The sequence below is a fragment of the Cryptomeria japonica genome, chromosome 6, assembly GCF_030272615.1.
Source record: "Cryptomeria japonica chromosome 6, Sugi_1.0, whole genome shotgun sequence".
NCBI lineage: Eukaryota > Viridiplantae > Streptophyta > Pinopsida > Cupressales > Cupressaceae > Cryptomeria > Cryptomeria japonica.
Window position 1 is genome coordinate 429800428 of NC_081410.1, and position 12936 is coordinate 429813363.

A 12936-nucleotide genomic window follows, 5' to 3' on the forward strand; every position below is an offset into this window, starting at 1 on the left:
AGATAAGGTTGGGGTAATAATTATTGTGAGGGGAGGAGTTAGGGTTAGAATTTGAGTTAGGGATAGGGATAAAATTATTATTGATGTTAGAATTTTATATAAAATATATATATATATATATATATATATATATATATATATATATATATATATATATATATATATATATATATATATATATATATATATATATATACCTAATTCAGAATTAGGTTTAGTGTTAAATTTTCATAATGTATTAAAGTTATATATGCTAATGTTACAAATTTAATGTTATATTTTTATATAGATTGTTACGACTTCTTTTTGCTATGTTAGAAAGCTAATGATTACCTTAATGCTTACATTAGCATTTCCAATTAGATATTAAAAAAGTTTAAAAATTCTATAATTAATATATATATTTTTTAAAATAATAATTTAAATAAAATATATTAAGAAATAAAAATAATAATAGAATTAAATATATTAAAAATTTACTAAAAATATAATTAAAATTTATTAAGTAAAATATAATTAAAATATATAAAATTTAAAATATATTAAAAAATAAAAAAATATTATATAAATAAAATGTATTAACAAATAAAATAAATATTAAATAAAATAGATTTTAAAAATATATTACAAAATAATATAAAATAGTATATATTAAAAATCTATTTAAAATATAATTAAAATTTATTATATAAAATATAAATAAATTATTTAAAATATTAAATAAATTCATCAAAAAGTATGATATCAACGTCCAACCGCTAACTCACTTGTCACATCAGCACATGAATTGGTTATTAAATTTCTGACCATTTTTAATTATGACAGTTATTAATTGTACATAAAAATTATGTATATTTTTGTTCACAAAAATTAAATTTTATGCTTATAGAAATTCATATAGACCAATAAAAAAATCATTTTAAAAATATTTTTGGCTAAAAAATAAACAAGTTAACTTTTGAAAACAGAAAATTGAAAAATTTTCAACTCTGATTGGTTACCAAGGACAATAACTAATAACTATTTAATACCATAATGGATGCATAAATATACCTGCCCATGGAACTAATAAATTAAAAAAAATGATACCTAATATTCCACACCAGAAAAATATGAAATCCTCTCCTCCCTAACGTATGTGAAACGGGCAAAGATTAGGACGCGTTATCTTTTAATGGTTGAAATAAAAAGAAATCCCGTATTATGAGTAGGAGTGACAACGGGGAGGCGGATTGGCCCGGGCCCCAACAATCGCCATCAAAGTCGCTGGTCGCATTGAAATCAGCGTCCTCCCATGTGTTGGATAATATTTTTTTGATTAATTTACTTATTTCAAGACTCCATTTATTTTAGTAAAGGCATTTTTGGTACGAATACGATCCACTGCCATTGTTTCCTTGCAATTTTTCGAGCGAAAAGCCCTTTTCAATCATTGTCTTTATTGTTATTTTCAGCTCGACCATATCTTGATAAATCTACCTAAAGCCTCTAGATTTCTGAATCCTTCAATGTTTGAGAATGGAGATATCCTTGCTTGGTCGCAGAAGTTCCTGCAACTAAAACTCATGGATTAGATTGTGGATTCAGAGTTAGAAACTTTCAGATTCGATTTTATTTTGTTTCTATTTTTCTCCAGAAGCAGCGAGCAGGATTCCTACAATAGATGCTGATTTCAAGGGTTTTGAAGTCTTGGGCTCGGCAATTCGTGGCATGCATGGGGTGCGTATTCCGTTCATTTTATTTATATTGGCGATTTTATATGGCATAGATAATTTCATTTGCAGGTTTTCTGTGTTGTTTGTGTGATATTCGGAACATGAACCCTCCCTTGCCCAGACTGTCAAACGTTTACACCCATGTTTGTAATTAAATTTGGGGCAAATTAACTTTTGAGATGTACATTTAGGCGGCTGTCTTTATGGAATCAGAATTGGAATGCTAAGGAACAGCTGTAATTATTTTAGCTTTCAACTAGAAAAAACTGTAAGATAAAAGGGTTTGATAGGTTAAGATACATGCCGAAATCAAGGGTTGGGAAAAACAATTTTTATTTTTCCCTTTTTGTTTGCTATATCTGGGATGATTGAAAGAAAAATCATTAAGCGTAGAAACAAAATGTTAATAGTAGGCATAACAACCTTGAGGGAAAATGCACTTTTAAGAAGGTTTTGGGAATGCCATTGTTTTGGATCTTTTTTGGATGAGGTTATTGCTGCTTTTAACCCCCCTATTGGATTAGCTTTCTTGTGAATGTAAACATTGGTACACCCCTTAATTTCTACACTATAGCCTTAATGAGTAGGTTTACATGGACCACACCCATAATTGCTGCACTACAACTTTATCAACAAGTTTGAGATACGGTTTAATATTTTATTGTAATGATTGGATTTGTGCGATGCGCCCTTTTGAAATGGGATTATAATTATAATAAATTAAAATACCAAAAAAATAAGAAATAATAAACGGTGATTTCGTGGGGTATGTGAAGGATCAGGACTATTAAGAGATAAAAAATGAGGAGAAGTAACCGCCATACAAAGAATGCATCTTTAATTATCTGATTGTTACTCTAATGGAGCATGTAATTATGGTCCATTTAACTCGAGGATGAAAACCTTCATGAGAGGAATTGAAGGACGGAAACCCATAATTTCTTAAGAATGATTTCGCACAGAAATCACCATTGTTCTAAGTTGACTGATCTTCTAGTAGACATTATTAAAATTTTAAGTTAATAACATTTTCTGTTTATCAAGAAATCTGATTACTATCTTGAAAGAGAATTTAATTGTGAAAATTCAATTAATTATCAGAAATACCAATTGAAAAAAGTATGGTTTTTGGTGTATATATTATTGTATAGAAATAAAAACTTAAATTTGATTGGATGACGAAACATTCCCTCTGGGATATTAAAAATTCAAATGGGACATTATAAATGGCATCAAAGTTGGATCTTGCTAGCTAGTGAGTCTTTTTTCATGCGCAATTTGAATTTAGTAAAAGAGCCAGCATATTATCAAAAAGAACTAAGAAAACCCCAAAATTTGAAGGACATAGTGATAAAAAACCAATTAGATTTCGAGACAGTAGAAGCATAATGGTTAGGGAGAATGACAACTATGATGCAAATAAAATACATGAAAAATTTGACCTTATGATAGATATGATGAGGCAAATGTTACAGGAGTTGAATAATGTAGAAAATTCCAATAATCAAGATAGCGGGGAATGAGCATAAAAGTCACACACAAAGAACCAAGATTGGGTCAATGGATAGGCACCTTTGTCTCACTTCCATTGAAAGGGGAGAAGTTTCCATTGAAGAAACTCAAAATTCAAAGCAAGATGATATCACCACTTGTTATGTAGAATATATAGAAATATCCTTGGAGAAATTCAAGAAGCAATGTCTCTCACAATTACATATATAAAAAGGGAAGAAGAAATGCGTTGAGAATGGAGCCTAGACCCTAGCCAAGACAAAATGAATGTTATCAAGCTTTGGGTAAGTGAACATTATTTATGTATGGTGGATCTAATAAGTGTATTGCTCATGCATGGGTGCAAAGATTAGATATATACCTATCATTGAAACAAATGACCAAGGACAATGCCATCAAATTTGTGACATTACACTTGGAAGGATCAGCTCATGAATGGTGGTACCATTGGTTGGCTACTCAAGGTCACAAATTAATAGACCAAAGGGCCAAATGTGAAACCTTTTCGAAGGGTTTTTTCTCAATAAAAGGTATTACAACAAAAGAGCAATTTTGATGAAGTAACCAAAAATGAATTACATTGAAACACATTATGATTTTCTTGCAAAAAACCATGGGAGCTTGGATGCTATTGTCTGGGAAAAGGCTAAGTGCATTGCATAATTATTTTTGACAGGAGGAAGAATCAGAACCCAAATTAGTTGAAGATGAAACTAAATCGAAAGGAGAAAATGAATATTCAAAGGGTGCACTTGCAACCTTGTCAGGTGCTCCAAAAATCATCCTGTTCAAGTATTAGTCAGGATTAGTTGCTAGAAGAGGGTTACAAACATAAGATTCTAATGGATTTAATGTTATAGTAGCAGACTGTTTTACCATCCCCAGGCTTTCTTTATAAAGCTTATGGGGATTAGTTTTGTCTTTACTTTTACCATTTGGAAAGTCTCTCTGGTTGTGAACATTCAATTAGAGAGAGAAATTGAATCAGCGATGACCCACTTTGTCTAAACAAGTGAATGTTTTATTTTTATCACCATAAAAATAAATTGTTTCTTGATACTTGTGCTTTGCAGTAGGTAATATTACCATCAGTTTTGGAGTTCGACTGTCACATAGATGCCGTTTTCATTTTTAGATTTTTATCATTAAAAAAAATTGAATATCATTTAGAAAATTATAGTTATAGTAAGGCACCTGTCACTTTGGAACCTTGCATATTTTTTCCATGATTGTTTTATAAAAATACCCTTCAACATTGATTTTTTATTACAAAATCTTACCACTTGAACACAACAAATTCTCAATCTCTCTGTCATACTGCAGTCAATTGTAACTGAACTCAAAAATAATCTTATATCCCTTTATCTACTGTTAAGAAGTACAAAGAAAAATTGTGACGTGGAAGAATAATTCTTTTTAACCTCTCTCATATGTTCTTCTGCAATGATTCTTTTTAATCTCTCTTATTTTCTTCTGCTCTGAACATTTGTATGTTTGATCTTGGGTTGCTCATTCAGTCTGGAAGAGAACCATGTCTACTAAATTGATATGCACAAGCAGGGCGATCTTCCACACATAATTATATTGACTGCTTATGCTTGATATGTTAATGATATTCATGGTGAAATTTTTACCTTTTGCATTACCCATAATGCATTTTCTATTTCTTGTGTTCCTCACCTTTAATGAAGATACTGTATATATGAAAAAATTAAGCAAAAATGTCTGATGTGTTTATGCAACCTTTAATAGATAAGCTCTTCAAACTGCAACTGCAATTGCAACAGATTTTTGAGTTATCCCATCCAGCAGCTCAGATATATTGTGTACATTTAATCTCCCATCAAAGTGATCAACATAATCAAACAAAGCAATGTGTGCTTGGTTTGTAGACATGGAGCTGGCTGACTTAGTGTTGTGACCTTTTCACACATCGCCCCATTGCAAATGGGGACCCCCTATTTTTTTTGCCTTTTAGGGTTTTGCCTTGGCGTTGCAATTGCTAATCACCAATCTTCTTGGAATGAGGAGTTAGAGTTTTTAAGAGGTCATCCAAGTCAAATAGGGATATCATGCTCAAAATAGTGTTTGGACACCATCAAAGCCCTCCGAAGGCCCGAAGGACGAAAAACACAATTGCTTAGGTTCAATTCTAACACCTTCCCATTTTTGGGGATTTTGCTTTTTTGCTTTTTTGCTTTTTTAAAATTTTTGGCACTTTGGTTTTGCCTTGGCGTCGCAACTGCTAATCACCAGTCTTCTTGCAATGAAGAGTTAAGAGTTTTTGGAGGTCATCTAGGTCAAATAGGGATATCATGCTCAAAATAGTGTGTGGAAATCATCAAAGCCCTTAGAAGGCCCGAAGGACGAAAAATGCAATTGCTTAGGGTCAATTCTAACACCTTCCTATTTTTGTGGGATTTTGCTTTTTTGCTTTTTTAGTTTTGGCACTTTTGAACCAATCTGGGAAGCAGCTTTTTCTCCTTTTTTTTTTTTTGCTTTTTTCAACTTTCTTGAAAGTTGACCTAGAATTGGCTTCCTCAAGTCATGACAATAACGTTCCCATCTTCAAAATAAAAAAATTGTGTCTCCAAGTGTAAAAAGCAAGGTGAAATCTCCAGGCAGGTTTTGTTTCAGATGTTCTAGATAAACATGAATTGTTGAGCAAAAGAATTCATCTAAGTTTTAATGGCGAAAATGGAGAAGACTAAGCAAAGAAGGAAGAAATGGCAAAACAAAGGCCAACTCTACCCTGGACACTTAGAGCATGGCACAAAATCCTCAAAGTCTGCCAAGCCAAAGGTCAAGTTGGCTTGCCGATCATGAAGCCCACCAAGAAGAAATAGAAGGGGAGATTGCAAAAGATGTGCAAAGTCCGCCTACCTCTTGGCAAGACAAACACCAAGTCAGCCATGCATAGTGTCTATGCAGCTAGCAAGGTCAAGATGGCCAACACAGTGTCAAAGTCCGCCAAGGCTAAACTCAACATGGCTTGGCAAACATGAACTCCTCTCTATCCAAGGAACATAGTCTAAAGATGATCAAGTCTGCCTTGGCACTTGACCAATGTCCAACACATCAGCAAGTCTGCTAGGGAGGGAAGCAAAGAGAAGATGGCATGAAGTTATCCAAGTCCGCCCTAGCAATGTCCAAGACACATGAAGTCCGCCTTGGCATTTGGTAAAATGTCCAACCAAAGGTGAAGTCCGCCCATGATGAAAACAAATGGCACATGACACTCCAAGTCCGCCCCAGGCTAAAATGGCTTAAGCCAAGCAAAGTCTTCCCTACATGAAGGCACATGAAGTCCACCAAAGGGTTAGAAATGGCATGGAGACACTTAAACTCCGCCATGAATAGAGTTGATCAAGTTTGAAAAGTCAAGAATTTTGCCTAACACTTGGAATATTTTTCACATAGTTATCCAGTACTTCGAGAAATTTCTTAAAACTTTTCAAAGTCCTACCCAAGGAAGGAAAGGAATTTCCAAAGTCCGACCCAAGTGTTGGAATTTGCCAAAAATAAAATTAAAAAATTGCTAAGTGTGTGGAATTTTCCACAACAAAAGAATCAAATTTTGGCTAAAGGGGAAAAAGTAACAAGGAAATGAATAAATTCCTTGTCCAAGGATGGAGTATGTCCTACTTAACACAATCCAAATTCAGAATTGAAGGTAAATCCACCGGCAAAGTTTATCCAAGCACAAAGATGGCCAAAATCTTGGCTAAAGTTGAAAGGTCCACATGAAGGTGTTCCAAAATGAAATTGAATTTTGGCTAAGTATGGGAAATACTTCACAGAGAAAATTCCAATTTCCTCCATTGTGGTGAAAGCTCAAAGGAATTCTTCTCCAAACTCAAGTCACTTGAAAGAATTTCAGGGTATCAAGAAAGAAAAGTCCTTAGACTTGGTGAAGATATAGGAAAGAATTTCAGACTTTTTGGGGGATTTCATTGAAGCAATCGGGGCGATTTGAAGGATTTCATCTCGTGAGGAATTGAAGACAAGCTCCCAATCAGAATTAGATGGAAGCAAGAGGAGTATTCCAAACAAATTTCCATACTTAGACAATTTCTTGACACAAATTGGAGAATTCAGAGGAATAACATCAATCTAGTTCAAGCAAGAAGAATTTCAAAGCAATCAAGAAAGGAAATTTTAATAACTTCAAGTCCATACATCTGATCCAAGGGGAGACTTTCAGACGTCAAAGATTCAAATGCAAGTGAGAAGAAGAGATCAAAATCTCGAAAGGAATCCAAGATCAAAGAAGAAAGAAGCAAGTGCAAAGGATAGAGTCATCGGAAAGGAAAGATATCCTAAGGTAAGTGCGTGGAAAAAGAATAAAGGAATCAAGGACATCCAACATGCTGAGGTGGTGCCTTGTCATCTTCCAACCAATCAAATTGTTCCAAGTCAACATGTCCAAGTTCAATGAACCTGACTTATCCACAGAGGCTTCTAGAAGGCATATTACACAATGCAACAACCTTCTACTTTATTGGTTTATATTTAGCAAGAAGGACCAGTGTCCCCAAATGTGATTTTCTCATTGGTCAAGGGGTAGTTAGTTGTAACAAACCCTAATTAGGGTTTTTATTTTGTAATCTCGATCGTTGATTAGAAATCAATCCTAGCCATTGAATTGTAATTGAAGAGCCTATAAATTGAGCTCGCCCCTCATTTGTAAAACACGGGAGCATGTTGCAAAACGTGTTGAGATAAGCAAATTGTTAACTGCCAAAGTAACAAGTAATGCATTGTTCAAATTGATAGTGATTACTTCTTGTATTTTGGAGTTTGCATGGTTCTTATCTCTCATCATAGTTTAGATTTTATTTCATGAATGTTAGATGAATGCAAGATTTGATAAGTATTGATTTATGGTGAATCTTCCGATCATACTTTTGATGAATAGATGATTTTTGTTCAACGTGTAAAGTTAGTCTGAGCTTACTTTGTGGATGCTTAACTTCTGTCTGGATAAATATTGTTCGGTTTAATGTTAGTTATTCATGACATGAAAATCATAAGCACATCCCTTGAAGATTGCACCCACTTTGTGTAGATGTCCTAGCGTGTCGAAGCAAAGCATGGTTATTGGTTTCACCAAGCCAATACCGTCTCTTGATTTCTTAGGAATAGATTAGAACTCCTTAACCCTTATCTCCTTTCAATTTTCTTAAGTCCATGATCCAAGACCCAAATGATTGAGCTTCATTGTCTAGATCTTCATTGTGAATTGAACAAGCCAAGTGTAAGTCCCCCTTGTATTTCAGTATGCATAACCAAGGAAGTTATCCAACATAAAGTTGCTCATTCGCACATATAAACCTTGGAGTCGCTGTGTGGTCTTTCTTTGCAATCTTGGCACACGTAGTGATTTTGTTCAAGAGAGGGTAGATTGTCCTTGACATTTTATTCTAATGTTCGGTAAATGATAAAATGTACACCAACACTTAGCTGGATCTTAGCATTGTTGGGTAGATAAATGAGACCATTTTGCATCATATTTGTTCATTACAAAGTTATATTGGCTTCTCAACCTGAATACTTCCATTTCTGCTAACTTTGGGACTGGGTGCATGAGGTAAGCAAAGCACGACCTTCAGATATTTCTGGGATAGCAGCCTATCAGTTCCATCTTTCTTGGCACTTCCTCAATTTATTGCACAGTAGTAAATAAATTTTAAGAATATTACTCAAGTTATTGGTGACCTTAGTTGTGTAGAGGGAATATATCACAGTATAAGTATGGTGACTAGAAATATACATTTGTTTAGAGTTAAAACATGTTGTTGTGTGTTTCTTTGTGCATGGTAATTGGGAGAACCATGTCTACCTTTGTTTTGATTGTGAGTGCTTTAGCTTTTAGTCACTTTTCGGCTTGTAGATTTCTATCCTATTACCATAATATTCCAAGTAGAGATTTTTACATGTGTTTCGAACCCCATTCCAGTAATGTTCTCATCAGGTTCTTTTTCTTGGTCCTGATGAACAAAATCAAACAATTACTAACTTTGTGGGCATGGCTACGGCATTCTGCATATGTTTTCTACAAATCCACTGTCTCATATATGTTAACTATTCCTTTCCCCGTGACTCCCTCATTCATATCATCAAATGCCTTTAAAATCAAGATGGAACCTTAGCTGCCCCATCTTTTAGAAACGTGTATCGTTAATTTTATTTAAATATAATAAATTTGGGCTGTCATTGTTAAGGAGTTCTATAGATGGTACGTGGATTGTGATAAACTTTATATACCTTTGCTAGATTACTAAATTGTGGTCATTTAATTTTAGTGCTAACTTATGGAAGTCATGCAATATTTTCTTACAAGTTCAAGTATTTCTTCTGGCTTGTACCAATGTTTCTACAGTGCCTTATGTATGCCTAAGTATTTTATCCCACCTTTGACTCTTCTGCAATCGGTTTTCTAATCTTATTTGCTCCTCTTTTATTAATCCTACTTTGCAACAGAGCAGTGGTTGTCTTGGAGGCTGTGTAAGACCAACACCAATTATTGCTGTGGATGAGCCCTCAAAGAGATTGAAAATTCCGGGACAAAGTGTGAAGGGACCAGGACCTAGTTTCTCTGACGATTTCTGGAGTACAAGTACTAATGAGATGGACAATAGCACAGCACCATCACAGAGAAGTGTGTCATCATTAAGTGTATCAAACCCAAATGCTGATATCCGTGGAACAAATTCTAACTCAAATAACACAGAGTTTGTCAACCATGGTAAATGTTCTCATTTTTGCTAAAACTTTTAATTTTGAAAACTGATTGTCTACCCAAAGCTAGTTCTGTGCCTGTTGATAATATGGTAAACAATAATGGTATATGTTACATGCTTCTGCTTTTTAATATAATTTTCTGTTTTATGTTTGTCCTGATCCTTCATTAGCTCTCAACTTGTGGAATGAAATGAGGCGACAATGGGTAGGAGATCGACCTCGGAATCAGCCCAGGCAACCACGTGAACCTGTTCTAAGGTATTTTGTAATGCTTGTACATATTCATGACAGTTATGCCCCTTTTTAAAGATCAATCTCTATATTGGCCAAGTGATTAAAATAAGCATGTAGTTGTTCCCTTTCTTCCACCTTAATGGTGTTGCTAATGTTGCCTCTTTGGTGATGATTCTAGTTGGACTGCGACTTACGACAGTTTGCTTGGAAGCCATAGGCCATTCCCACAACCTGTCCCTCTGCCGGTAAGTTTAGCATAATATATCCCTGTGTCAAATGCTTTTAGCAATATTAAACTCTGTGAAATGGATGTAATTAGATATGTTGTTTAATGTTACCTTTTTCGTTGCAGGAAATGGTTGAATTTCTTGTAGATGTTTGGGAACAAGAAGGATTGTATGATTAAGGTCTACGCCCTGGAAACTTGAAACACATGGAGATAAATAATTATCATATTTCCTGTTTAAGAAGCCATCCCAGGTTGTATGCTTGTTAGATCATTACCACTAAGGATCTCCGCATGCCAGACCAATGGTATGCAGATTGATCTTGTCAGCATTATCTCAAGCGTGAATCTTGTTATTGTGCCTTAATTTTTGTGCTTTTTAACTCTTGGACAAGTGCAAACTGCAAACTATTTAATGGTCATTGCTGATAGAATTTTCTTACGGTCAAAAGATCTGTAAGAACCAAGTTTCTAAAGTATGGAGGATTAATCATATGGCTAAATTGTAAACAAGCTCAAAAGGCAACGTTGACAGATGCTTTAAGTTTGACAAATGTGTATGTTGTACCCTTAAGTCCTGAAATATATTCCTTTAATTTAACCTTGTTACCAATTCATGGCCTGCCATGCCTGGATCCGGGTCCAGTTCTTACCTGGTTGGATTTCAGGCCAATATGCCAGGGGATCATGTCAGGGTGTGTGCAGATGACTGTGGGTTCGTCCCAGACAAACCCTGTCAAACCCAGCAGAACCCGATGGTATCCAAAACGAACCTTGGCAGACAAACGGTTTTTTGTTTTATTCAATTTTCTAATCATTTTCTTAACTCTAGAACTGTTCTCTCGACGCGCTTGAGATTTATGGCAGACTGCATGGGCTAGGCTGAAGGAAAGTAGACGGCTTGGGAAAGGAGCATAAGGGTGGTTTTGCTGTCAATAGTTATTCCATCATTTCCATTGGCCCTTACATTTTAAGTTCTGCTGGGAACATTTAGGAGTTTCCTCCCACTCTGATTTTAAGGGAATGCAATAGAAAAGCAGAAGCCGTGTGTTATGGATGAAGTACATTATTGCACACAACCTTCAGGGAAATTTTGGCAGAGAATGACAGTTGCGATTCTGCTCACGGCTCTGCTGCTGACTCTTCGCCAATCTTCATATGACCATGTTTATCCATGTGTTTATTCTTTGTGGTATATGTTTTAACTGTTATTCGAATAAGACAACACCCTAAAATACTTAAAACTTTAATAGTATTAATTTTAATTTTTATAATTCAATTGAATATTTTTAAACTTTTTATATAATAATATTTATGAACTTAATTTCTATATCTATGCTAAATTATGTGTAATTTTTATGATTTTTATGCCCTTTTATAGATGAAAGCAACCAAAGCAACCCTGATTGTTTTATTTTCACCAAACCCAACCCGAGACAGGAACTGAAACCTGAACCGGCTACTCAGCAATTTAATTGAAATATAAATAGAATTACTAATCATGGGATGCACATGTAATATCTAGCACCTGTGATATTTTGTGGCATTCAACTTTATAAGGCAAAATAAGGGACAATTTAAAAGACAATACATACAAAATTGTATCAATTTTGTGGTATGCCATTAAGTGATGGTTACAGCGGCCTTTTTAGTTTAATGGAGCAAAGAGAAATATTTGTGGTAATTAGAATTTAAAAAAAAAATCGGTAATAGCCCTTTTGTGTGTTGTATTAGATAAATCATAGGATATCTAGGACAGTTAATGATTGTCTGCGTAAAGGCTAAAGTTCATGTTGTTATTTGTCGTTCCGTGTAGATGGCTACACAGTTCTTCTATTTGTTAGTAGCTTAGTCTATTGCGAGCTTAAATAAAGTGGCATAATGTAATGAAGAATCATGGCCTGTGCAATCAATCTCATATGGTGTCATAGTCTTCCATTGATTCATGGTATAAAGGTCAGATTGAAGAGGAGGCGTGTTTTGAAGACAGATTGTTGTGTAGACATATGGGCAGCATTTGATTGATTGAGAAACTACAGTGGGGAGATCTGAGATCTGCCCAAATCAGGTAGAAGCAGTAAAATGTTTGAACCTGTGAGGGAAAGTTATAGTTAATGTGAAAGTCTTTGAACCTGTGTGTGGATAAGTTTAGGTTATTGTGAGAGGCCTGGACATTATCTTCTCAATTAAGACGCACATGAGCGATTCATACAGCTGGTCACATTAAAGGAGCATGGTTAGACAATGTTGCTCTTCGTAAGAACTGCAATGTGAGTGTGAGTGCAAGAAGCTTGGTGTGTTATTGTGGCAGCTGCCAACAAAGGTTTTGGCTGCAAACAAGGTAGATGTGGCGCCAGGCTCTGTATGCAGCTTGGTAAATCTAGTTCCAAATTTGTGTAGGGCAGCTCTTCTTAATTCACCACCAATAGACAGTCAGCACATAAAAGTATATCCTTTATATTAGTGCATTTTGATTTAAGCTACCACTCAGAGATTTAAAATTCA

General features: G+C 34.7%; 1 protein-coding gene across 2 annotated transcripts; it reads left to right on the top strand.

Moving 5' to 3' along the window:
* Positions 1 to 1205: 1205 nt before the first annotated feature.
* On the top strand, positions 1206 to 11032 carry LOC131044159 (uncharacterized). 2 transcript variants are annotated; one of them, XM_057977428.2, is made up of 5 exons: positions 1206 to 1719; positions 9711 to 9975; positions 10142 to 10229; positions 10384 to 10450; positions 10558 to 11032. In XM_057977428.2, the coding sequence occupies exons 1-5, from the start codon at positions 1711 to 1713 to the stop codon at positions 10609 to 10611; spliced, it is 483 nt and encodes a 160-aa protein (XP_057833411.1). In that variant the 5' UTR covers positions 1206 to 1710; the 3' UTR covers positions 10612 to 11032. The 2 variants fall into 2 exon arrangements, with proteins under 2 accessions (XP_057833411.1, XP_057833413.1); XM_057977430.2 differs by having other exon boundaries at positions 1234 to 1719; positions 9716 to 9975.
* The last annotated feature ends 1904 nt before the right edge of the window (positions 11033 to 12936 follow it).